Source organism: Leucopleurus acutus (assembly GCF_964270905.1).
Source record: "Leucopleurus acutus genome assembly, chromosome: 10".
Classification (NCBI taxonomy): Eukaryota; Metazoa; Chordata; class Mammalia; order Artiodactyla; family Delphinidae; genus Leucopleurus; species Leucopleurus acutus.
Window position 1 is genome coordinate 100255602 of NC_139153.1, and position 25235 is coordinate 100280836.

The 25235-nt window shown below is 38.3% G+C and overlaps 1 protein-coding gene across 1 annotated transcript in view; it reads left to right on the top strand.

Moving 5' to 3' along the window:
• Window positions 1–2393: 2393 nt before the first annotated feature.
• The window catches only part of CAGE1 (cancer antigen 1), a gene marked incomplete at its 3' end in the record, with an annotated part of 35894 nt that continues 13052 nt past the window's right edge, over window positions 2394–25235 (top strand). Inside the window, exons 1-5 of the mRNA XM_082848350.1 lie at window positions 2394–3047; window positions 13644–14702; window positions 16752–16901; window positions 18775–18885; window positions 21104–21211. Of these exons, the coding sequence (XP_082704476.1) occupies window positions 2736–3047; window positions 13644–14702; window positions 16752–16901; window positions 18775–18885; window positions 21104–21211 (1740 nt within the window). The 5' untranslated portion in view covers window positions 2394–2735. The remainder of the gene's footprint in view (window positions 3048–13643; window positions 14703–16751; window positions 16902–18774; window positions 18886–21103; window positions 21212–25235) is intronic.

Here is a 25235-nt window from a genome sequence, read left to right on the forward strand (position 1 = left end):
AAGCACTTACCAGGGCAGACTACTGAGATGGTAAGGAGCGTGATCTATTTGCAGGGAAGGAAGCCTGATCTGACTTGAGCAGAGGAGGACTGGAGAGGTAATGTGGGTTCAGGCTATGGAAGACCTAGGAAGTCAAGCAGAAGAATCTGGACTCTGTGTTTGGACCTGTTTTCTACTCCCATCCCCTGACGGACCTGAGGAGGTCATGAGAATATGGACCAGTATGATGCCGTAGGGAGGGAAAGAAAGCATGGGTTATGAAGAACGTTTTTTAAAGGAGAATTGGACAGGACTTGGTAACTGAGTAGCCCATGGGTGATGAGGTAGAAGGATGCCAAAGATGTCTCCTGGTTTTCAAACCCAAGTGCCTGAGAGAATAAGTGTGGCATAGGGAAGGGAGGGAAAACTGATGTTCAGTGTTGGATTTGACTTGATAATGAGGTATTAGAATAGAAAGTATCAGGTAAGTAGAAATACAGTGTTTTGTGGACCCTAATAGATCTCTGATAATATTTTGTAAATATCTTTTGATTAATTGAGAGATCCCTTCACCTTCTGGGTCCCAAACCTTTTAGGGAATCACTGGATGGTAGCCACACATACTGACTTCTTTTTGTCCAAATTAGTATTTACTACCATGCAAAGTTACCATGACTTTGTAACATACTCAGACTAATTTTATATTTTTCCAATGACTTCACAAATGATATTTTAAAATTTAGGGTAGTGAACTTTGTTGCCTTCTTAATATGAGGAGGGAAACGGAAAACAGCTTTTTGTTTGTATATCTTTGTTGCTGTGCGCGGGCTTTCTCTAGTTGTGGCAAGCGGGGGCTACTCTTCGTTGCGGTGCGCACACTTCTCATTGCGGCGGCTTCTCTTGTTGTGGAGCACGGGCTCTAGGCACAGGCTTAGTAGTTGTGGCACATGGGCTCAGTAGTTGTGGCTTGCAGGCTCTAGAGCTCATGCTCAGTAGTTTTGGCACATGGGCTTAGTTGCTCCGCGGCATGTGGGATCTTCCCAGACCAGGGTTCAAACCTGTGTCTCCTGCATTGGCAGGCGGATTCTTAACCACTGCGCCACCAGGGAACCCCCCAAAATTCTTAAATTAGTGTACAAGGAAATGTGTATAAAGATGTTTACTGCAGTGCTGTTTTTAATAACAAAATTAGAAACAAATATCTAACAGAAAGGGAATAAAGTGTAATCCTTTAGAATGAACTAGATCTACATGTATTTACATGGTTAAGTCTGAAAAGCAAAAATTTAAGTGAAATAGACATTTATATGGATATATATAAAATATGATGTTATTTATATAAAAATTTAAAACAAAATAATGGTGTATATACCCACAATTTGCCCAGGGTGCTGCAGGATATTTTGAAATTTGAAGAAAACAGTGATACTGGACATCTGTTGGACCCCACAAGCTACTAGCTTAAGATAGTTCACTATTTCAGTATAAAAACCATACTATAATCCTTTCTATACTGCCTTGTTTGCAAAGATGGGTTTTTGGAGGTTGCTGTGATAGAAAGCAAGTACTTCCTGAAAATCAGTGTGAAGTCGGAAGTGAGGGTTGGATTCCAGCTTAATTCCAAGGTTTGAGATATTGTGCTGTGCTTAGTCGTGTACCCAACTAGCAGGCAAGTTTGGTTGTTTAAGAATGAAATAAAATATTTTTCTCTTTCAGCTTATGTGTATTTTTAAACAGCTACTAAGTTGTGAGGAAAAATAGTTAAGTTGTTTGAGCTTAACTACTTAATAAATGGAACTGTTAAGTATTTCTTTTGGTCTAGGGGTGCTGTGAAAAAATTACGGACTTTAAGGTGTCACAAAATGAGAAAGTCTGGGAACTTGATATGTGTTATTTAGGGTACTTAAATGAGTAGTAAAATTAGAAAAATGTGGATGGGAAGAATTAATACCAGCTTCAGTATAGTAGTTCTCTCGGGGGAGGGGAAAAGGAGGGAATTTAGGTAGAAGGGAAGGGTCATTTATTAATTTTGTAACACTTCTTTCCATTTTGTCTTTATTTGCTTCTTATTTTTTAAAATGTATTAAATCTGGGTAATTTGTCATATTGAGAAACAGTATAGCATAGCATTTAGAAATAGTATTCTGGAATCCCAGATGCACTGCTTACCAGCTCTGTGACCTTAGGCAAGTGACTTAACATCTCTTATGTTTCAGTTTTCTTATCTGTAAAACGGGGTAATAACAGTACCTAGCTCATGAGATTGTTGTGAGATTAAATGAGTTTATGTGTGTTTGCTATTATACTATGTGCTTGTGTGTTTGTATTGTTTTGAAACATTTTAAAATTACAGTACAACGAAAGAATTTTGAAGATGCCTTGGAATTTGTTGCAATGGTATTTGACAAGAATGATATATAACAAGCTTTTTTGTAGCAGTCCCTTGATGACTTTTTCCTCCACGTAAAAAAGTTTTGTTGTATCCGCTAGCACAAATACACTCAATGAAAAAGGTTGAAATATATATAATTCATAAAAGCCTCCAACAGTTGATTTCATAAATGTAAATGTAACTGTTAAGTCATAAATTTCAGGTCAGCTAATTCTTATTTTCATCTTTCTCTTTCTAATGAGATGTCAACATTGGAAATTACTCACAGAATGTACTAACTCAGCCAGTTGACACCAGCATTTCTTCCTTCAGACAATTTGAACCCCTTTGCAAATTTCATCAGCCAGAAGCATTTAATAATGAAATGGTAACATTTCAAAATCTGACAGAAGGCTTATCTTATACAGAGGAGCCAGAATTCCAACGTTATGTATATAATTATGCAGAAGACACCAATATACAGGAAGATTCATTTAAGGAAGAAAATCCAAAGGGAACTAGCACTTCCACAAATAAAGATCAGCTTGTTCTTAAGTGTGTCAGACAACCTCCTAGAAGGCCACCTCTAATCCACTGCAGTGGAGAGATGCTGAAATTCATGGAAATGTCACTGGCTAATAGTACTGCCATGGAATCTTCCCTCAACCCTAGTCAACCTCAAGGCTTCTTGTGTGAAGAAAATTTACACAGTGATGTTGAACAAGCACTTTATAAGGAGAATAGCTTTAACCTGCTTGATCTGAGAGTTAATTATAAAACAGAGGAGGTAAGATTTTTAATGGTTAGTACAGCCTGTAGGGTATTAAAGGATGTGTTTTTAAAAAACAAACAAAAAACACTGTATGTAATCTGAGATTTTTGTAAGTAGTGCTAAATCATCTGATCAGCATGAGGGACATTGCTTCTCTGGGGAAAATGCCTTCTGAGATCTTACTCAATTTAGAAACAATTTTTTCTAATAAAATCAAGTACATACTTGGGGATTAGTTCTACCAAATGATAATTTCTTTGAGGGTCAGGGCTCTGTCTTACTTTCCTTTTATGCACCCTAGCATCTGCATGATGCCTTGAATATACTAAGCTTTTATATTTGGTGAATCATATTGATTGGAACTCAGAGTTTACAGTAAGGAAAAGGTTAGAAGAGGAAGAAGTACCGAGATATTAATTAAATTATTTGACAAGAAAAGTTTATGGTTTTTCTATCATGTGGGATTTCTACTGACAAGCAAAAAATGTTTATCTTTCTACAAAAGTGAAAATATTAATTTGTCTTTGAATTGTTGATTCTGGGTATGTAGTATCCTAGGAGCACTGAAGATGCCAACAGTATAAAGTCTATGTACGCTCTGAATAAAAAAATAAAAAATTTAAGAATTTGTGTGGGCAAATAGATAACAGTCCAAGAATAGCATAACCAATGCCTCATCATTGTGAGTTTGGTGAGAAAGCTATGGCTGTTGTGTATCAGTTACAAGTATAAGCAGGTTTTTTCTTCATTTATTTGGAAGGAGCATTTACAAGAGAACTTTATTTACCTGTTTTGAGTTCTGGAAAAGAACATTTTAAAAAGCAGTTTAATTAGGGTTTCTCAAGATTGTTCCTTCCTATTTCCCATTGCATTTAGCCATTCAGTCAGTCAATAAAAACTTTCAGGCATCTATCATGTCCTAGGCCCTGTGCTATGTGTTGGTTATAAAATGGCTGAAAAAGAAAACCAAAACCAAAAGGATGTGGGTTTTGTCCTCATGAAAAGAACACCCTAGTAGAGGAGATAGACTTAAATAATCGCATAAGTAAATGTAAACTTTCAACTGTGGTAAGTGCTGTGAATAAATGTTACATATAAATTGTATATAATGTTATATAAAATTACATATAAACTTGCAACTATGATAGGTGCTATGTAAGTAAGTAAGATGGGAGTCTTCCTGTCCTGGTCGGGGAGTTTGGGTAGGGCTTCCCTGAAATGTAGTGGTAATTGAGCTCAGCTCTGAAGGATGAGTGGGAGTAGTTAGGTAACAGTGGGTGGGAGAGCATTCCACGCAGAAGTAACAACAAGTGCAAAAACCCTGTGGCTGCAGGGAGCATGATACCTTCATTCATAGATCTGAAGGAAGCTTAATGTTGCTGGGTTGGAGGGAGAAGAGGGATGTTGTTGATGAGGATGGAAAGGTAACATGGATTAGATATCAAGGTCAGTATCAGGACCTTGTAGGCCTCAGTAAGGATAGTTGTCTTTATCTCAGAACAATGAAAAAACACTAAATATAAGGTTCCAGTATCCCTAAATTCTAGAAAGTTATTTAGCCCACCCCTTCAGAGATCTTTTACTGGGTTGTTACGTCATGTTCATTTCAGTGTTTTCTTACTACAACTTACTGTCCTTTTTTAAACCCCCCAAACTGTACTGTAGGCAGAAAGTCAATCATGAGGTATGTTCGTCTGACTCTCTAATGTTCACAGGAGTCATAGCATAGTGAGGTAATGGTTTAATGAGGAATAAAAAAGTCTTTATTCAAAAGAGGCCTCACAAGAGAGTGTCGTCCACATCATGGTGGATTGAGCCCTTCAATCTACAACTAGTAAAACATCCACAACTCAACAAACATGCATCTGCTGAACATACCAGGGTGCTGGAGAATTCCACACAGCTGTACATCTAAAGGAGGGTGGACTGGAATGCATAGAGGAGGCAGAACTGGGGGAACAGTGGAGGTGGTGCCTGCAATCCTGGTCCCCCAGCCATGGTGGCTGAGCCCACGGCCTCAGAGAACCCAGTAGCAGCAGGAGAGGCGGCACACGTGACTCAAGCCTCCTGGCCACAGTAGCACTAGCCAACCATAGGTGACTAGGCAGCAGTGGCAGTGGGGCCCACAACCTCATCTCTCCAGCTGCAGAGGCACCCATAACTCTGCCCCCCCAAATCTAGCCCGCAATGGCAGCACCCACGAACTTGACACCACCAGGCACAACAGGGTGCCCATGATCCCCACTGTCTTCCCCTCCCCCCATGTTGGCAGAGCCTGCGACTTAGGGGATCTTGGATGTGGCAGAAGTGCCCACCACCATCCCAGTGCCCCAGCAGCACCAGCAGCAGCAAGGCACCAACCACCCTAGAGGCACAAGCAGCAATAGCAAGGGCACCTGTCAGAGGCCATGGAGGGTGGAAAGTGCCAGCTCTCAAATGTAACCAGAGGTAGCACAGGTAAGAGAAACCAAAAACTTGTGTTATGTATGCCACCTGCTGGAAAACAAAAGAAAGACCTAATTGCTAACCTATTGAATCATTAGAATCAAGAGAGGGAAAAAAAACTTTATCTAAAGAAGAAAGTTATTTGCTACTTCAGATGCACTGGCAGAGGAGCAACTCATCAAGCACCAAGGAAGAGAAGAGCCACAGTAACACTGTATCACAAAAAGAAAATGATAGTTCTCCAGAAACCAAACTTAAAGTCATGGAATATTGAGATCTAACTGATAGAGAATTCAAAATAGCTGTCATAAAGAAACCCAAGGAGCTATGAGAAAATCAGGCAGTTCAATGAGCTAAGGAATCAAATTAACAGAAGGAATATTTTACCAAAATATTGAAACTCTAAAAAAGAATCAAATTCTGGAGCTGGAGGACTTAATAAACAAGATGAAGAATGCATTAGAAAGCCTTGGAAATAGAGCAGACCCTATGGAAGACAGGATTAGCGAGCTTGAGGATAGAAATCTAGAAATGATACAGGTAGAAAAAGAGAGTTAGTCTTTAAAAAATAAGGAAATTCTATGAGATGTATACAACTCTTTTAGGAGGGACAACAGTCGGGTAATGGGTTATCCCAGAAGAAGAAGAGTTGAAGAAGGGAGCAGGGAGTTTACCTAAAGAAAGAATAGCTGAGTGACTTCCCTGATGGTTCAGTGGTTAAGACTCTGACCTTCCACTGCAGGGAGCATGGGTTTGATCCCTGCTCAGGGAACTAAGATCTCACATGCTGTTCAGGGCGGTCAAAAAATAAATTAAAAAAAATATATATATATATACACCCGTGGGCCTTTTCCCTTTGGGAAGAGGCACAGGGGGAGAAAGATGGCAGCTACACAGGTACTTACTTTATTACTGTTCTTTAAAGTAAACTCCAGTGTTTTGTGCATGCTTCTGTATATAAGGTATATGTCACAATAAAACAAAAGTAAGTGGAAAAAAAATAAGATGATGTCTTCAAGTGAATAGGAAGTTCAAAGAACACTTCAAGTTAATTTTCTTTACCTGGCTTAATTTTCTTGGAGATAAAATAAAGATTTTTCAGTTTTCAAAATATTAATCATGACCAAATTGTGATGACAACAGAGATTTATAATTGGAGCATGACTCTTTGAATTTTTGCTCATTTTAATTCTAAAATTAACCGCTATAAAGAGCCCTGTTGGAATAAAGATTTTTTCAGAAAAAAATAAATAAAAATAAAGATTACTGAAACCAACAGCATATCAGGGGTGTAAAAAGATTAAGGTTTAAAAAATAATAAAAATAGCTGAGAATTTTCCAAGCCTGAGGAAGGAACTGTACATACAAATCCATGAAGCCAAGAGAACATCTAATCACCTCATTGCAAAAAGGTCTTCTCTAAGACACATTATATTAAAACTGTCAAAAGTCAATGACAAAGAGGTACTAAATACAATGTGATACCCTGGATTGGATCTTGGAACAGAAAAAGGACATTAGTGGGAAGACTGGTAAAGTCTAGAGTTTAGTTAATAGCAATGCATTTGTGTTGTTTTGTTTTAATTTTAACAATGTGCCATGGTATATAAGATGTTAACATTAAAGGAAACTAATAAAAATTTTATCAAAAATACAAAAAAAAAGAGTCAATGGCAAAGAATTTTAAAGGCAACTAGGGAAAGAAGGATGGTTACCTACAAAGGAACCCCCATTAGGCTATCAGCACATTTTTCAGCTGAAACTCTATAGGCCAGGAGGGAGTGAAATAACATACTCAAAATACTGAAAGATTAAAAACTGTCAGCCAAAAATACTTTATCCAGCAAAGTTATTATTCACATATGAAGGAGAAATAAAGGCTTTCTCAGACAAAAGCTGAAGGAGTTCATCAACACTAGACGTGCTTTACAAGAGATGTTGAAAGGAGCTCTTATGCCAAAAACAAAAAGGAAAAGTACACAAAATTTCGAGTAAGGTGATAAATAGAATCAGAAAATTGCAACTCTATGTTAGAATAGATTGTTAACACTGTAATATAGCAGAAATATCAAGGAGAAAAAAAGCAGAAAAAATGATACCTACTTCAATTTGGTAACAGACTCACAACATAAATAGGGATAATTTGAGACGACAAAAACAAGAGGGGAAGAGGAAAAGGACAGAACCTGTATAGGCAAATGAAGATAAGATGCTATCAGCAGAAAAAAGACTGTCTTATCTATGAGATGTTTTATACAAACCTCATGGTAACCACAAAACATAAATCTAGAGCAAATACATGAAACATAAAAAAGAGAAACATCATAGAAAACCACCAAAAAAAAAAAATAGCAGACAGAAACACAAAAAAGAAACAGTGGAGATAGAGAGCAATCAGAAAACAAAAGATAAAATGGCAGTACCAAGTCCTCATCTGTCAATAATCATCCTAAAAGTAAATGGATTTAATTCACCAATCAAAAGACATAGAGTGCTTGGATGGATTAAAAGACAAGACCCTCCCCCCACAAAAAATATATATATGAAAAACAAGACCCAACTATATACTCCCTCCAGGAGACTCACCTCAGCTTTAAAGATAAACATAGGCTCAAAATGAAGGGATGGAAGATGATACTCCAAGCAAATGGGAGCTAAAAGAAAGTGTATCTATATTCATATCTGACAAAATAGACTCCAAGCCAAAAAAGGTAACAAGAGACAAAGATGGACATATAAAAATAATAAAGGGGACAATTCATGAAGAAGATGTAACATTTATTAATAGGTATGCACCTAACATAGGAGCACCAAAATACATAAAGCAATTATTAATGGACCTAAGGGAGAAATTGACAGCAACACAATAATAGTAGGGGACTTTAACACCCACTTACACCAATGGATAGATCATCCAGACAGAAAGTCAACAAAGAAACATCAGCCTTAAATGAAACATTAGACCAGATGTATTTGATAAATTTGTACAGAACATGCTGTCTAAATGCAACAAAGTACACATTCTCAAGTGCACATGAAGTTTTCTCAAGGATACACCATATGTTGGTACAAAGAAAGTCTCAATAAATGGAAGAAGATTGAAATCATATCGAGCACAATGGTATAAAACTAGGAATCAACCAGGAGAAGAAAGCTGGAAAAATCACAGATAATGTTCATGACTGAACAACATGCTATGAACAACTATTGGGTCAATGAAGAAATCAATGGAGAAATAAAAAGTTACCTGAAGACAAATGAAGATAAAAATACTACATATAGGGATGCAGCTCTTAAAAGAAGTTTATAGCAATGCAGGCCTACCTCAAGACAAAAGAAAAATCTCAGGGAATTCCCTGGCGGTCCAGTGTTTAGGACTCCATGCTTTCATTGCAGAGGGCATGGGTTTGATCTCGGGTTCAATCTCTGGTTCGGGAACTAAGATCCCACAAGCTGCACGGTGCAGCCAAAAAAAGAAAGAAAAAAAAAGCCCTCAAACAATCCAAACTTACACGTAAAGGAACAAGAAAAAGAAGAACAGACAAAGCCCAAAGTCAGTAGAAGGAAAAAAATAATAAAGATCAGAGTGGAAGTAAATGAAATAGACTAAAAAGACAATGGAAAAGATCAATGAAACTAAGAGCTGGTTCTTCGAAAAGATAAACAAAATTGACAAACCTTTAGCTAGACTCACTAAGAAAAAAAGAGAGAGCACTCTGCTAAATAAAATCAGAAACAAAAGAGACTATTAACAGCAGATATCACAGAAATACAAATGATTATAAGAGAATACTAAGAACAGCTATACATCAGCAACCTAGGAGACATGGACAAATTCTTAGAATCATACAACCTTCGAAGACGAATCAAGAAGAAATAGAAGGACTTCCTTGGTGGTACAGTGGTTGGGAGTCCGCCTGCCAATGCAGGGGACATGGGTTTGATCCTTGGTCTGGGAGGGTCCCACATGCTGTGGAGCATCTAAGCTATGAGCCACAAGTGCTGAGCCTGCACTCTGGAGCCCGCGATTCACAACTGCTGAGCCTGCATGCCACAACTACTGAAACCCGCACACCTAGAGCCCAAGCTTCGCAACAGGAGAAGCCACTGCAGTGAGGGGCCTGCGCACCGCAGCAAAGAGTGGCCCCTGCTCGCCGCCCCTAGAGAGAGCCTGTGTGCAGCAGCGAAGACCCAATGCAGCCAAAAAATAAATTAATAAAAATAAATAAATTTTTAAAAAAGGAACTAGAAAATCTGAATAGACAAATCATTAGTAAAGAGATTGAAACAGTAATCAAAACCTTCCCCCCAAAAAAAGTTCAGGACCAGGTGGCTTCACTGATATATTCTATTAAACATTCAAAGAAGATTTAATACCTATTCTTCTCAAACTCTTCAAAAAACTTGAAGAGGAGAGAACATTTCCTAACTCAATCTATGAGGCCAACATTACTCTGATAACAAAGTCAGACAAAGACAACACACAGAAAAAGAAATTGCAAGCCAATATTTTTGATGAACATAGATGCAAAAATCCTCAACAAAATATTAGCAAACCAAATACAACAATACAGGAAAAGAATCATACACCATGATCAAGTGGGATTTATTCCAGGGATGCAAGGACGGTTCAACATCTGCAAATCAACGTGATACATCACATTAGCAAAATGGAGGATAAAAACTGTATGATCATCTCAATAGATGCAGACAAGCATTTAACAACATTCAACCCCCATTTATGATAAAAACTCTCAATAAAATTACTATAGAAGGAACATACCTCAATATAATAAAAGCTATATAAACCCACAGCTAACATCATACTCAAATTTGAAAACCTGAAAGCTATCCCCCTAAAATCAGGAACAAGATGAGAATGCCCACTCTTGCCACTCTTATTCAACATAGTATTGGAAATCCTAGCCAGAGCAATTAGGCAAGAAAAAGAAACGAAAAGCATTCAAATTGGAAAGGAAGAAGTAAAACTCTCACTATTTGCAAATTACATGATTTTATAGATAGAAAATTCTAAAGACTTCACAAAAAAACCTGTCAAATAATAAATACAGTTGCAGGGTACAAAATCAACATACAAAAATCTGTGGTGTACCTATATATGCTAACAATCAGCTAGCAGAAAGGGAAATTAAGAAAATCTCATTTACAATTGCAACAAAAAGATTAACTACCTAGGAATAAATTTAACCAAGGAGGTGAAAGATCTGTACACTGAAAACTATGACATTGTTGAAAGAGACTGAAGAAGACATAAATGGAAAGATACTCCATGCTAATAGATTAGAAAAATTAACATTTACCTAGAACAATCTACATTCAATGCCTATTATTCAGTCCCTATCAAATATTCAGTCCCTATTAAATCCCAAGGATATTTATACAGAAATAGGTCAAACAATTCTGAAATTTATGTGGAATCCCAAAAGACCCCAAAGAACCAAAGCAATCCTAAGAAAAAAGAACAAAGGTAGAGGTATCACACTCCCAGATTTCAAACTATATTACAAAGCTATAGTAATCAAAACAGCATGATATTGGCAGAAAAATAGTTACATAGATCAATGGAACAGAATACAGAGCCCAGAAATAAACCCACACAGGTATGGACAATTAATTTATAACAAAGGAGTGAAGAATGTACAATAGAGAAACAATAGTCTCTTCAATAAATGGTGTTGGGGGTTTCCCTGGTGGCGCAGTGGTTGAGAGTCCACCTGCCAATGCAGGGGACACGGGTTCATGCCCCGGTCCGGGAAGATCCCACATGCCGCAGAGTGGCTGGGCCAGTGAGCCATGGCCGCTGAGCCTGCGCGTCCGGAGCCTGTGCTCCACAATGGGAGAGGCCACAACAGTGAGAGGCCTGCATACCGCAAAAAAATAAAAATAAATGGTGTTGGGAAAACTGAATAGCCACATGCAAAAAAAAAAAAAAAAAAGGAAAGAAAAAAAGAAACCACTATGTCACACCATACAGAAAACTCAAAATGCATTAAAGACTTGAATGTTAGACCTGAAACCATAAAACTTGTAGAACAAATCATAGGCAGTATACTCCTTGACATTGGCCTTAGCAATATCTTTCTGGATATGTGTCCTCAGGCAAGGGAAACAAAAGCAAAAACAAACAAATGGGACCTTATCAAACTAAAAAGCTTTTGCACAGTGAAGGAAACTATCCACAAAGACAACCTGACGAATGGTAGAAGATATTTGCAAATCATATATCCAATAAGGGGTTAATATGCAAAATATATACAGAGCTCATACAACTCAACAACAAAAAAATCCAATTAAAAAATGGGCAGAGAAGCTGAATGGACATTTTTCCAAAGAAGACGTGCAGGTGGCCAATAGGCACATGAAAAGATGCTCAACATTGTTAATTGTTAGAGAAATGCAAATCAAAACCACAACAAGGTTATCACCTCACACCAGTCAGAATGGCCATCATCAAAAAGTCTACAAATAATAAATGCTGGAGAGATACGGCCCAGCAATCCCACCACTGGGCATATACCCAGAGAAAACCATAATTCAAAAAGACACATGCACCCCAATGGTCATTGCAGCACTATTTACAATAGCAAGGTCATGGAAGCAACCTAAATGCCCATCGACAGACGAATGGATAAAGAAGATATGGTACATAGATACAATGGAATATTACTCAGCCATAAAAAGGAACGAAACTGGGTCATTTGTAGAGATGTGGATGGATCTAGAGACTGTCATACAGAGTGAAGTAAGTCAGAAAGAGAAAAACAAATATCGTATATTAACGCACATATGTGGAACCTAGAAAAATGGTACAGGTGAACCGGTTTGCAGGGCAGAAATTGAGACACAGATGTAGAGAGCAAACATATGGACACCAAGGGGGAAAGTGGTGGGGGTGGGGTGGTGGGATGAACTGGGTGATTGGGATTGACATGTATACACTGATGTGCATAGAATGGATGACTAATAAGAACCTGCTGTACAAATAAATAAATAAAATTCAAAAAACAAATGCTGGAGAGGATGTGGGGAAAAGGGAACCCTCCTATACTGTTGGTGGGAATGTAAATTGGTGCAGCCACTATGGAAAACAGTATGAAGATTCCTCAAAAATAATAAAACTACCATACGGTCCAGCTAGTCCACTTCTGGGTATTTACCCAAAGAATACGAAAACACTAATTTGAAAAGATATATGCACCCCTATGTTCATCACAGCATTATTTACAATAACCAAGATATGGAAGCAACCTAAGTGCCTGTGAATGGATGAATGGATAAAGAGAATGTTTTATATGTTTACAATAGAATACTACTGTCATATAAACAAGACGAAATCTTGCCATGTGCAGCAACACGGATGGGTGGATCTTGAGGGTGTTACGCTAAGTGAAGTAAGTCAGATGGGGAAAGACAAATATATGATTTCACTCATATATGGAAAAAACTCAAAATAAATGAACAGAATAAGTGAAATAGATAAAGGGGATGAACTGTATGGTGATGAATGGAAACTAAATATTTGGTGGTGAGTATGCTGTAGGGTATACAGAAGTAGAAATATAATGTTGTACACAGGAAACTTACATAATGTTATAGGAAACTTCCTGTACACAGGAAACTTACATAATGTTATAAACCAGTGTTACCTCAATAGAAAATAAACTTTTAAAAAAGACTTTGCAGACTAAGGTGATGGACAAATCTGTTTTAATTCACTTGAAGTCAAAGAAAGTTATATGTATTCAGAAAAGTTTGTGTCATAGAAAATGGTGAGAGTACCCAAGTTTAATTTGTCCTCTGTAAAAGTAAGTGTAATATATATCTCTATCATATACCTACTGTTTGTGCTCTGCTGTGCTATTAGGTGCTGTACATACATTCAGCAATTAATACTTAAGTATTTTTGTTAATTAGACATCAGTATTGGAAGTAGATGTTGTCATTGTTATTTTAGAACAGAGAATACCAAACTAGGGATCTTGGATTCAAGGCCAGACCTCAAAGCTCATGACCTTTCTACTCTTTCATACTTATTTTATTTACTATAATTTACAGATTGCACATTCTTCAAAAGGAATACAGAATTCTACGGATATTCCTGAGATGTCAGTCAGGCACCAAAAGGAAGTCGCAGTGGAGGGGAGGGAGAGTCCAGAGATTGTCTCAACTTGGTCTCCGACAGGCATTTCTTGGAGTGGTGGAGCATCTTGGGAGGACTGCATGACACCCGACAGAGAGCAGAGCTTGGAAAGCTCACAGCTTCTGGAAGAGGACATGGCTTTAAACGAAGTCCTACGAAAATTAAAGCGTACTAACAAAGAGCAGCAAACTCTGATCCAAGACCTACAGCGTCGTAACATGTATTTAGAGAAGAAGGTTGAAGAACTGCAGAAGAAGACAACTAAAGAGCACGTGTTCGTGGACATCATCAATAAGCTAAAGGAGAATGTTGAAGAATTAATTGAAGACAAATACAGAGTAATGCTAGAGAAGAATGATACACAGAAGACATTGCAGAATTTGCATGAGATTTTAGTTAACACCCAAAAACATCTTCAGGAATCCAGGAATGAAAAGGAAACCTTACAGCTAGAGTTTAAGAAGATCAAGGGCAATTATGTTAGTCTACAGGAAAGGTACATGACTGAAATGCAACAAAAAAATAAAGCTGCAGATCAGTGCATGGAGATGGACAGAGCCTTAAGCAAGAAAGAAGAAGAGGTAGAGAGGCTGCAGCAACTCAAAGGAGAACTGGAAAAGGCCACCACTTCTGCTCTGGACTTGTTGAAAAAGGAAAAAGAGACCCGAGAACAAGAGTTCCTGTCTTTACAGGAGGAATTTCAGAAACGTGAAAAGGAAAACCTGGGTGAAAGACAGAAACTGAAATCTAGACTTGAGAAATTGGTTGCTCAAGTTCAAAATTTGCAGTTCATATCCGACAATGAAAAGGCTAAGAATACAGAACTCCAGCAGCAGATCAACAAAGTAAAAAATGAAAACTCAAAACTTCAGCAGCAGGTTGCAAGGAGTGAGGAGCAAAATTATGTTCCTCAATGTGAGACAGCTCAACTCAAGGAGAACTTAGAGGAAGGAACAGAGTCAGATATGGCAAAGGTATTATCACAAATTCAGAATCTCTAATGCAGAATTTCAGGAGTTTCTAGTAGTCTTCTGATGCATATTTGGGCATGGCCCATAAACAAATTTGTTGGTAGAGAGTCATTAACAAAAAAGAGAGAAAGGAAAATGCACTACAGGTTTGGAGAAGTTTCTTTGGTTCTTGGGTACTCACATTAAACAACAGCCATTCCTGGCCTCTTGTGATTATTTTGGTAGTGGTGAAAATTAATGTGGGAATTTTGTGGGTTCCTATGACCAATCATCCGGAGCATCCTTTGAGAAAAGAATTTTCTAAGTGGGGGTCGCAGTCTTTTCATACCACATCTACCTATTCAACAAACTAAATAATTCAATTGAATATTTGGTTTACAAGGTAAAACAAACCTGTATTATATCACATAGTAATTTTGTAAAGTTATAAACATTTTTATTGAGATGTAGTTGACATATAACATTATATTAGTTTCAGGTATACAACATAAAGATGTGATATTTGTATAGCAAAATGATCATCATGATATATCTACTTAACATTCATTAAAAACAACATGAGAGCCTCATATCAATGTGATTGGAAAGGCTGTAATTTTGTATTTGCAGTTCAAATGGCTTTTTTGGCAGACAGCCTAGAAGCATGGCCTGGTAGTGATAATCTTCACAAGCCAGAGCATATCTGTTCTATTTCAGTTTTGTAGGCCTGCCTTAAAGTATTTATAGTGTACAATCTTATTAACTCTGACTACTTAGAAAGAAGGCTAATCTAAACTACAAAAATGTATGTTTATTTTTATATTTGTCGTAATAACTTAGGCTGAGCTGATCTGTTGCTTGAAGATGTCCTTAGGGGACTCTCTTTCATGAATCTGTAATCAGTATAAGTATTGCTTGCAAGTAAATAATTCTGTTATTTTTAATGACTCAGAAAAATATTGTTCTCTTATTAAAAAATTCTCTCTGTGATCTTTTCTCCAGAAAGAAGGAAGGACTATCTAAGCCAGTGTGGTTCTCAAACTTTAGCATTCATCAGCATCAGCTGTGAAAATGCAGATTGCTGGGGTCCACCCAGATTTTCTGATTCAGTAGGTGTGCAGCGGGCCCTGAGAATGTGCATTTCTAAGAAGATTCTGGATCTCACTGATGCTTCTGGTCCAGGGATCACACTTTGAGAACCACTAACCTAAACAAAGATGACCTTTAGTTTAGCTGTTAGTCAAATCATGGCAAGTTTTGAATTAGTAAATGCTGAGTAAATTACTGTAACTGTGCAGAAGTTTATCCAGTATACAGTTTTTTTCTTGAGCTTTCTTCTTTAAAAAGCAATGAAGTTCCTTGTTCTATCTTGACTAATCAGTTTCTTTACTCTGCTTTTAGTTTTGCTTTTCATTACCTTTAGGTCCATTTTCCCAGAGTGTGTTCTGGGAGTATCTTTGAGGTCAAAAGCATTTTCATGGTAATAAATACGAAGACATTAATGCCTTTTTCACTCTCATTCTTTCACAAGTGTACAGTGGAGTTTTCCAGAAGCTATGTGACATGTGGTAGTGTAATTGCTTTTCAGGGCTGATGGAATGTGGGAAGCACATATGAGAATCCAGCTATCATCTATTAAGCTAGCATTAAAAATATTTGCAAAAAGTGTAAACACTGCCACTCTTCACTAATTTTTCATTTTGGAAAATGTGCTAACTTGGTATTAAATTGTTACTTACATTGACACATAATAGATTTATTGTTATTTGAATTAGTAAACAAATATTTTTGAATGTTCTCAGTTGTAATTTCAATACAATAAATATTGATATAACTGATAAATATAAATATTGTAATTTCTAATACAATAAGTATTGATAGTTATAACCTAGTAAACAAAAAGTTTTGAGGATCCTCAATAATTTTTAAGAGTATGAAGGCATCCTGAGAATCAAAAAGTTTGAGAACCACTGCTCTGAGTTTTTAAGAGTGGTATTTTATTCAGCATTTTACCTAAAAAGTAATCCAGATTCTTTGTCTTTATTGTGACAAATCTGAATTGTGTACATGTAGGATGCAAAGATGATACATTCTAATTTGTTCCTGAATCACTCACCTTGTGAAGGAGAAAGCCCGAATCCCCCAGACGTGAAGAGAACTTCACAGCTGACTTCCAAAATTCGCAATCTTCTGGCTCTGATGGTACGACTTCTCATGTGCCAGGTAATTATAAAAAATCATATTTTTCCTGGGAGAAGAAATATCAAGGTTGGACAATTAAGTTGTGAAAGAAAAAAAATGGAAGTAAAAATACAGATCCTTAAACCAACCAATCAGCCCTTCCTTCTTCCCACTGCTTCTTTCTTCAACACCTAATTCCCACAAATCTATAGTAAGGTAATATAATAAGATTAAAAAAATAAAAACTTGAGGCAAAACCCTTCCCTCAGTGCTTTCCACATTTCAGGAAAACTTCCTCAGAGTAATAGTCTTGTGCTTCAGGGCAGCCTGTGATGAGAGATTGTTCACACAAATGAGCTGTTTACCCGATCTAAAAATACAGCTTTGGGGCAGGGGTCGGGCAGTGCAGAGCTGTGTACGTTAATTGGTAGAATGAAAAATGAAGTTAGTGTCTGGTGAATTCAAGGCATGGCTTCACCACCTCACTGCTGTGTGACCTGGCCAAGTAAATTTTCCTTTCTCAGCCTTAGCTGAAATGATACTTGCTGCTGCGCTGGGAGGTTGCAAACACTACATTTGAATGAGAGAACCTTTTAAGGGCGTATATGACGCTTGATAGCTTCTCAGTTATTGAGCTGTCTTTCTTCCTCTTCCCTCTGATCATTGTACATTTCTTTGAGCTTCAGTGCACTCCTCTGAGCCAAAATTTGGGGACATGAGTTTGCGATGTTCCTGATCCAACACAACCTTTATTCCTACTTTCTTTTAGCTAAAATTTGCTGCACACTAGCATTTATTGAATGCTGGAAACCAAGCTAAGCATTTTTAGCAGTGGTCACAAAGTGGTGGCCCATAGACTGTATCCACCTGAAGTTTTGTCTTTAATATTTGAATTTGAATATGGCACAAACTCTTCTTTGCTGTAACCTTTTCCACCCCACCTTGCCCCTTCAGACATCTGCTTCCTTATCATATTTGCTTGGCTTTTCTCGTCTCACTGGAGGCTGCTGTTCTTTCTCAGGCTTATTTGCTGGCTGCTGCTTCTCTACAAGACCTCTCAGTCAGGGAGTGAGTCATCAGCCCTCTTCTTAGTAGATCTCATCCCAGGCCAAACAAATATCTGTTTGCTTAAGCCTTCAAGATCAGAGACCCGATATGTCAGATGCCCTCTGCCTAATGCAGGGTAAGCCCTTACCAGGCACTCAAAAACTATTTGCTGACTTCCCAACCTGTCCTTGGAGGCATTTAAGTTGAGTCTGCTTTTCATGGGTTATCTCATTCAATTCTTACACCCTTTTTTACATTATCAGACTTTTTTTTTTCTAACACGGAAAAACAAACCGAGGCTCAGAATTATTGAGTTTCTTGTCCAAAGTCAAGTGGTTAAGTGACAGAACTCAGATGGTTAAGTGACAGACAGCTCAGATACAAACCCAACTGACTGTAATGCATGCACTTTTGACCCTTAGGTTATATTGGTACAAGTATCTTCATTCTTGTGGAATGTGGGTGCCACTGAAATATCTAGAGTTTCAGTATTGTTGAGGATGTCTGATTGTTCTGGTGTCAGGTATAACAATTTGTCTAAAATTTGGATTTGTAAACTGACTAGGCTGAGAGCAGATGTATGTATAAGTATATAAGCATGTGTAGTTACTAACTTCCCAGTGATTATACTAATTTGGCCCAATAACAATTTACATACAAGTGTGAATCTATATGAATTCTTTCCACATTAACTCTTTATTAGATGGCTTATGATGAGTAAGTGAAGAATTGAGTTCAATATGATTTTATCTCCTTTTGTTTAGCCACTTATTTTGGAAGGGAGATTTATTTCATTTGTGTTCTTTCCTTCCTCCTTTTAGCTTTACTGATAACTTTTTAATATAGCTTCTCAAAATGTTACCCTTAGGACATCACCAATCCCGATGCCAGACATTTCAAAGAGAGTGAGAAAGTTAATGATATCATGCTACAAAAATGGAAGAGTTTTCATCTTAAAAAGAAGAAATTAGATAAAGAGGTACTGTATGTATTCTTCATTCTAAAAATTGTATCATTTTTAGTGAAAAAAAGACAAGGAAAAAGGTCATGTAAAAGTATAAAGAGGCTCCTAAAATTTTGGATTTTTTTTAAAGAATTATTTTTGGGGACAAGATTAGCTTTACTTTGGCCCTCACTAAGGAGATACACTGTTCAACATTTGACTTGTTTTATAACATAAGTATGTATTAGAAAATCTCATTCATCTACCAAAAAACTGGTATGATTATTTTTTTCACTTTTGTATGGTACTACTGATTCCTGAAGAAGAGAGTATTTTGACATTTCTATAGTGATTACAAACTTTATCACTTGGAATAATGAATACATTGAAAACAAATTTTATTTCTCAAGTGGGACAAAGGTAAGGGAAGAGGCTCTTGGAATTTCTTCAATCATTCTTTTCTTGATGTAGTGGTGCAGAGATGGAGAGAGAGAATGAAGAGAGTCAGTTATACAGAGAAAGTGGTAACAGGACGTGAAGGTGTGTGCTTTTAATCTGAAAGGAATACAGAAGTGACTAATTTATCTGGCTGAAGGAATAAAAATGTATTTAAATCTGGGATTCAATTTCAGTGCTGCATTATCAGGAAATGACTTCTCTGAACTGAGGTGGCTAGAAAATTTGTTGCAGGTATTCTGCGGAATCTCTGTCTCTTAGCTAACCTCTAGAGAAAAGGACTAAGGAATAAACAGACATGCAAAGAAATTACTGGCCTCCACTTCTTAAACTAGTCTTCAGAAATAAGCCCAGTTGAGGATTCGAGCAGGATGTTACAAAAATACCATTTCAGATATTTATGTTCTCTTGGTAAATTTCTGTGTCATTCCTGTAATACTGGCAGATGAAATAATATGATGCGTGTAATTTGATTCAATGAAGGGAGTTGCAGGGAGGAGGAAGTGGCTGGGGTATTAACGATACAAGGCTGACCGTTAACTGTTAGTAGTTGAAACTGGATAATAGTTACATGGGCGTCCATTAAAGTTTTTCCTCTTTTTTGGAAAGTGTTCATAGTAAAAAAAAAAAAAATTCTGTGCAGCCTTCACTAATATTTGGAGGAGTTAGAATATTGAATGTTATGATTTATTGTTATTACATGGAACAAACAAATGAACAAAGAAGAAATGACTATAAATTGCATCTAGAAAAAGTTGGCTAATTTTTTTTCTTTAAAGAAGAATTTTAATAGCCTGGCTGTAAAAACAATTGAATATTAGGATAAGCTCTCTGGAGATCCCAAGCCCACACTCAGGTTTAATGGTTTACTGGACTCACAGGACTCAGCACATAGTTGTTCTCACAGCTATGATGTGTTATTACCGTGAGAGGATACAGAGCAAAATCAGTAAAGGGAAAAAGCACGTAGGGCGAAGTCCAGAGGAAACCAGATCCAAGCTTCCAAGAGTCCTTTCCCAGTGAGTCACACAGGGTGCACTTCCCTTTCGCCAGCAGTGACCTGTGCAGCATGCGTGAAATGTTCCCGGGGATGCTTATTGGAGACTGAGTGTCCAGGGTTTTGATTGGAGGCTGGTTGGGTAAGTGCCCTCTGCCTGCCACGTACCAAAATTCCAGACCCTCCCGAAGGAAAGGGGTGTTCAGCATAAATGTTCTTTGTACAAATAGGTTAGGCACAGTGAGCCTTCATATCAGGAAATGATGGAAACCCTCCCACAATCCAAGTTCCTAGATGCCAGTCAGAGGGCAGTCTGGCGAGCAGGCCTTTCTAAGAACAGCAGTCTCAGGCCTGCTGTGTGAACTCTCTGCTACACAAGCGCTTTAAAAACAAGACACCTTTGGAGACCAGGGATTGGACTGTGCATGGTTTGGTGACTTTATTATAAATGTTACGGAATGTAGTTTTATTTTCTCTCCTCTGAAATAGAAAATGCTTTTTTCCTTAGCTACTGAAACATAAAGACAGAATCACAGCTTTCAGAGAGTTAATTGCTAATGAAAAATCATTTCAAGATCAGGTTACAGAGGTGAGTTAAACATTTACTATGTACTGTCTTTAACATACAAAAATACAATTTTAGATACTTAACATTGAAGTCATTCTGACTCCAAGTTCTACACATCTGTTATTGAAACCACTGGAGATCTCTCTGATGGTTAAACTAATAACATATTCATTGTCAAATGTTCCAAGGAGTGTGAACATACTGGAAGTGAGTACAAATATGTTTCATCTCAGGTTACAGACTTGGATTCAAATGAAGCCAAGAATGTCGGAGAGGTACCTGTCTTACTGGGAGCCAAACTGGATCAGTACCACAACCTAAATGAAGAGCTTGATTTCTTGGTAAGAAACACCTTTTGTTGCTTTGCTAGCATTTTTATATACAACACCATTTTATTAACAAGTTCAGGAAATTATCAACCTTCAAAAATTTTGCTCATTGAAATGGTCACACACTGGCATAGTAGCAGCATTATTCACCCACAAAAATATACAATTGAAGTTTACATTTTCAGGTTTTGAAATTTTAAATATTGTCCCACCTGATTTCTGTTTAATCAGATTTTTTTTTCTTTCAAAATGCAGAAATTTTCAAATATGTGCAGTTTTTCATAGTGGATGGGGCACATTTATATTGTTGCATATGCTACCACTAGTCTTACAGCAGCAGGTGTCTACAGCAATCATGAGTAAGGGATGTGCTTTGGAAAATGGCACTCATACTTTAGATGGCATCTAAAGATAAAGGCATCACAAGGAAAATGGTAATTATGTGAGGGGATGGAGGTGTTAGCTAAGCTATAGTGGTAATCATTTTGCAATATATAAGTGTATCAAATCAACACGTTGTATAACTTAAACTTACACAGTGTTATATCAACTATATCTCAATAAAGCTGGAAAATTTAAGATAAAGGCAGATAAAACAGGAAAAATACGTGGGAAGAACATAAAAATATCTTGGTATCTAGAGAGTTACAGCCCATTTGGATCCCACCTTAATTAAAAAGTGGTTAACATAATTTATTTTTTAATAGAGAAGTCTATCATCATATTTCTGAATTATTAAAAATCAGGGAATTCCCTGGCAGACCAGTGGTTGGCACTCAGTGCTTTCACTGCCAAGGACTCGGGTTCAGTCCCTGGCCAGGGAACGAAGATCCTGCGAGCCGAGCAGTCTGGCAAACTAAATAAATAAATAATTAAAATTAATTATTAATTAATGATAAATTAATTAAAATTGGCATTCTGTACTAAATTCATTACATACCCATTCATCTTTAAGAGAGAAAAAAAAGTCCAACGTGGTGAGGGCTTAAAGGTTTCTTCTTTTCTAATTCATTTTTTTCATTAAATAAGTAATTGTTGACTTCCCACAGAAAGGTTAAGCAGGGCTAGTCACTATGAAGATAGAAAGATAAATCAAACATGAGCTCTGGGCTTCCCTGGTGGCGCAGTGGTTGGGAATCCGCCTGCCAATGCAGGGGACACGGGTTCGAACCCTGGTCTGGGAAGATCCCATGTGCCACGGATCAACTAAGCCCTTGAGCCACAGCTGCTGAGCCTGCGTTCTAGAGCCCGTGAGTCACAACTGCTGAGCCTGCGTGCTAGAGCCCGTGAGCCACAACTACTGAAGCCCACGCGCCTAGAGCCCGTGCTCCTCAACAAGAGAAGCCACCTCAATGAAGAGTAACCCCCGCTCACCACAAGTAGAGAAAGCCCACGCGCAGCAAAGAAGACCCAATGCAGCCAAAAATAAATTTATTTAAAAAAACCGAGTCCTGCTTCCAAGGAATCTAGAAAAGTAGATGCAATACATACGTAATTATTTACGAGGACTAAAGGGAACATTTTTTAAAAAGAGATATACAGTGACAAGCATCCGACAGAGGAGATCAGAGGAGGAACCGATGGCGTCCTGGTGGGAGAAGCACAGAGGACGGTGACCGGACTGTTAGTGGGCGGATGAGAGGAGGGCATGCAGTAAGCTCTGGCTCCATCACCAGTTTCAGTGCTTCAGGCATAAAAAGGATGGGAGTGGACCTTGATCTTCCCCAGGTGGGAAGCTGGAGTGAGGAAAAGGACACAAACGGAAGCGCTCAGACACACTGTGTCGCTTTTAACATGTGCTGCAGACTTTCTTGTACAAACCGTATCTCAGAGAAACCAAATAATTGATGAGGGAGAGGTCTTCATGGAAGAATGTAAGCTATTAAAAGCAAGAGAAGACACACCTGCAGAAAATTACATTTTGCATCCCTGAATAAAATAAGGAATCCAGGCAATTACAATGGCTGCCAAAACCTGTAAGTTCAAGGCTCATAGGAACCCGTTAATGACCAACACCAGAGCCCCCTCGTCTGCCTCAACCGCATGAAAGGTGAGACATGCCCCTGACGGGATGCAGGAGGGAACGGGGCACTGTGCGTGAGGTGTTCTCACCTGAACCGCCTGTTCTTAAAGCAAGCTTCTAGACCACACGACCAGCTGACAGGATAAAGAACCATATTAAGTTGACCATGATAAAAATCCAGAACGTGAGAAATTCTAATCCATAACAATTGGCACAAGGAAGGGGAGGGAGAGGAGAGGAAGAGCTGTTCTAGACTCAGAGGTTAGAGACTTGAGACAAATCGTGTGTAGATCCTGGCTTGAACACACCCACTTCACAAAGGTATTCGTGAGATAGCAGCAGAAAACCGCTAATGCAGGGGACACATTTTAATAGATGTGATAGTGGTATCATTGTGTTTTTAAAAGCCCTTGTCTGTTAGTGATACATACTGAGAAGTGTTTATGAGTGAACTGACATGATGGCTAGCTTTGCTTTAAAATACTCCAAGAAATTTAAAAGGTGGCAGAGTGAGGGTGGGGGGTGGGAAGTTGGAGACAGATGAAAAAATACTGGAAAAATGTTGATAATTGTTGAAGTTAAGTGATGGGTACATGGAGGTTCATTATACTACTCTCTCTACTTTTATACGTGTGTTGGAATTTTCCAAAGTAAAAAGGGGTTTAGTTATGTTCTTTGGTTTTGAAATGCCGAAGTGTGCTCTAGAAGGCTCACTCCTCATTCTCCAGGGAACTCTAGGCCAGGAAGACTGGGTCTGCCAGAGTTAAATTTGGTGGCTTGCACCTCCTCTCATGCTTTCTCAGGTACTGCTCCTGTGGTCCTTCTGACCCCTTGCCTTTGGTTCTTCTTCACAATTCTGATCTTGTTGGCTGTTCCAGGAACCTCCTGACCTCCTCCATCCTGAGACAGGACCCCAGCTTTGCCTTCCTGCTGGCTCTAGCCAGCTGGATGTTTAACTTTCAAGTGCAAACTGTCTCCTGGTCCTATAAGGCCTTGGTAAGGTACACCAAAGTCAGTTATGGTCAGAGGGAAGAGGCAAGAGTCCAGTTAACACTACTGACATTCCGGGTTCAAGGGGGGCTAATAAGATTGACCCCCTCAAGTTCCTCCTAGATCCCATCTTCTGTAAAATAGGAACCTTTTTATAAAAATAAGATATTCTTTTTTAATTTTTATTTTATATTGGACTATAGTTGATTAACAATGTGTTAGTTTCAGGTGAACAGCAAAGTGATTCAGTTATACATATACATGTAAAAAATAAGATATTCTTTAACCAGTATTATACAAGATATCCTTTAACCATTATTGTAGGATAGTTGAAGATTAAAAACTAAAATACTATCCTAAAATATACCACTTCACTATAACGCTCAATATATTACATAAAACATTTACCTAATTTGGACTTCCCTGGTGGTGCAGTGGTTAAGAATCTGCCTGCCAATGCAGGGGACACGGGTTCGAGCCCTGGTCCGGGAAGATCCCATGTGCTATGGAGCAATTAAGCCCGTGTGCCACAGCTACTGAGCCCATGCACCTAGAGCCTGTGCTCTGCAACAAGAGAAGCCACTGCAACAAGGGAAGCCACCACAACGAGAAGCCCCTGCTCACTGCAACTAGAGAAAGCCCGTGCACCGCAACTAGAGAAAGCCTGCGCACAGCAACGAAGACCCAACGCAGCCAAATAAATATATTTTTTTAAAAAAAGCTATTCTCTAACCAGTATTATAGAAGATATCCTTTAACCATTATTGTAGAATAGTTGAAGATTAAAAACTAAAATACTGGCTTCCCTGGTGGCGCAGTGGTTGAGAATCCGCCTGCCGATGCAGGGGACGCGGGTTCGTGCCCCGGTCTGGGAAGATCCCACATGCCATGGAGCAGCTGGGCCCGTGAGCCACGGCCAGTGAGCCTGTGCATCTGGAGCCTGTGCTCCGCAAAGGGAGAGGCCACGACAGTGAGAGGCCCGCGTACCGAAAAAAAAAAAAAAACTAAAATACTATCCTAAAA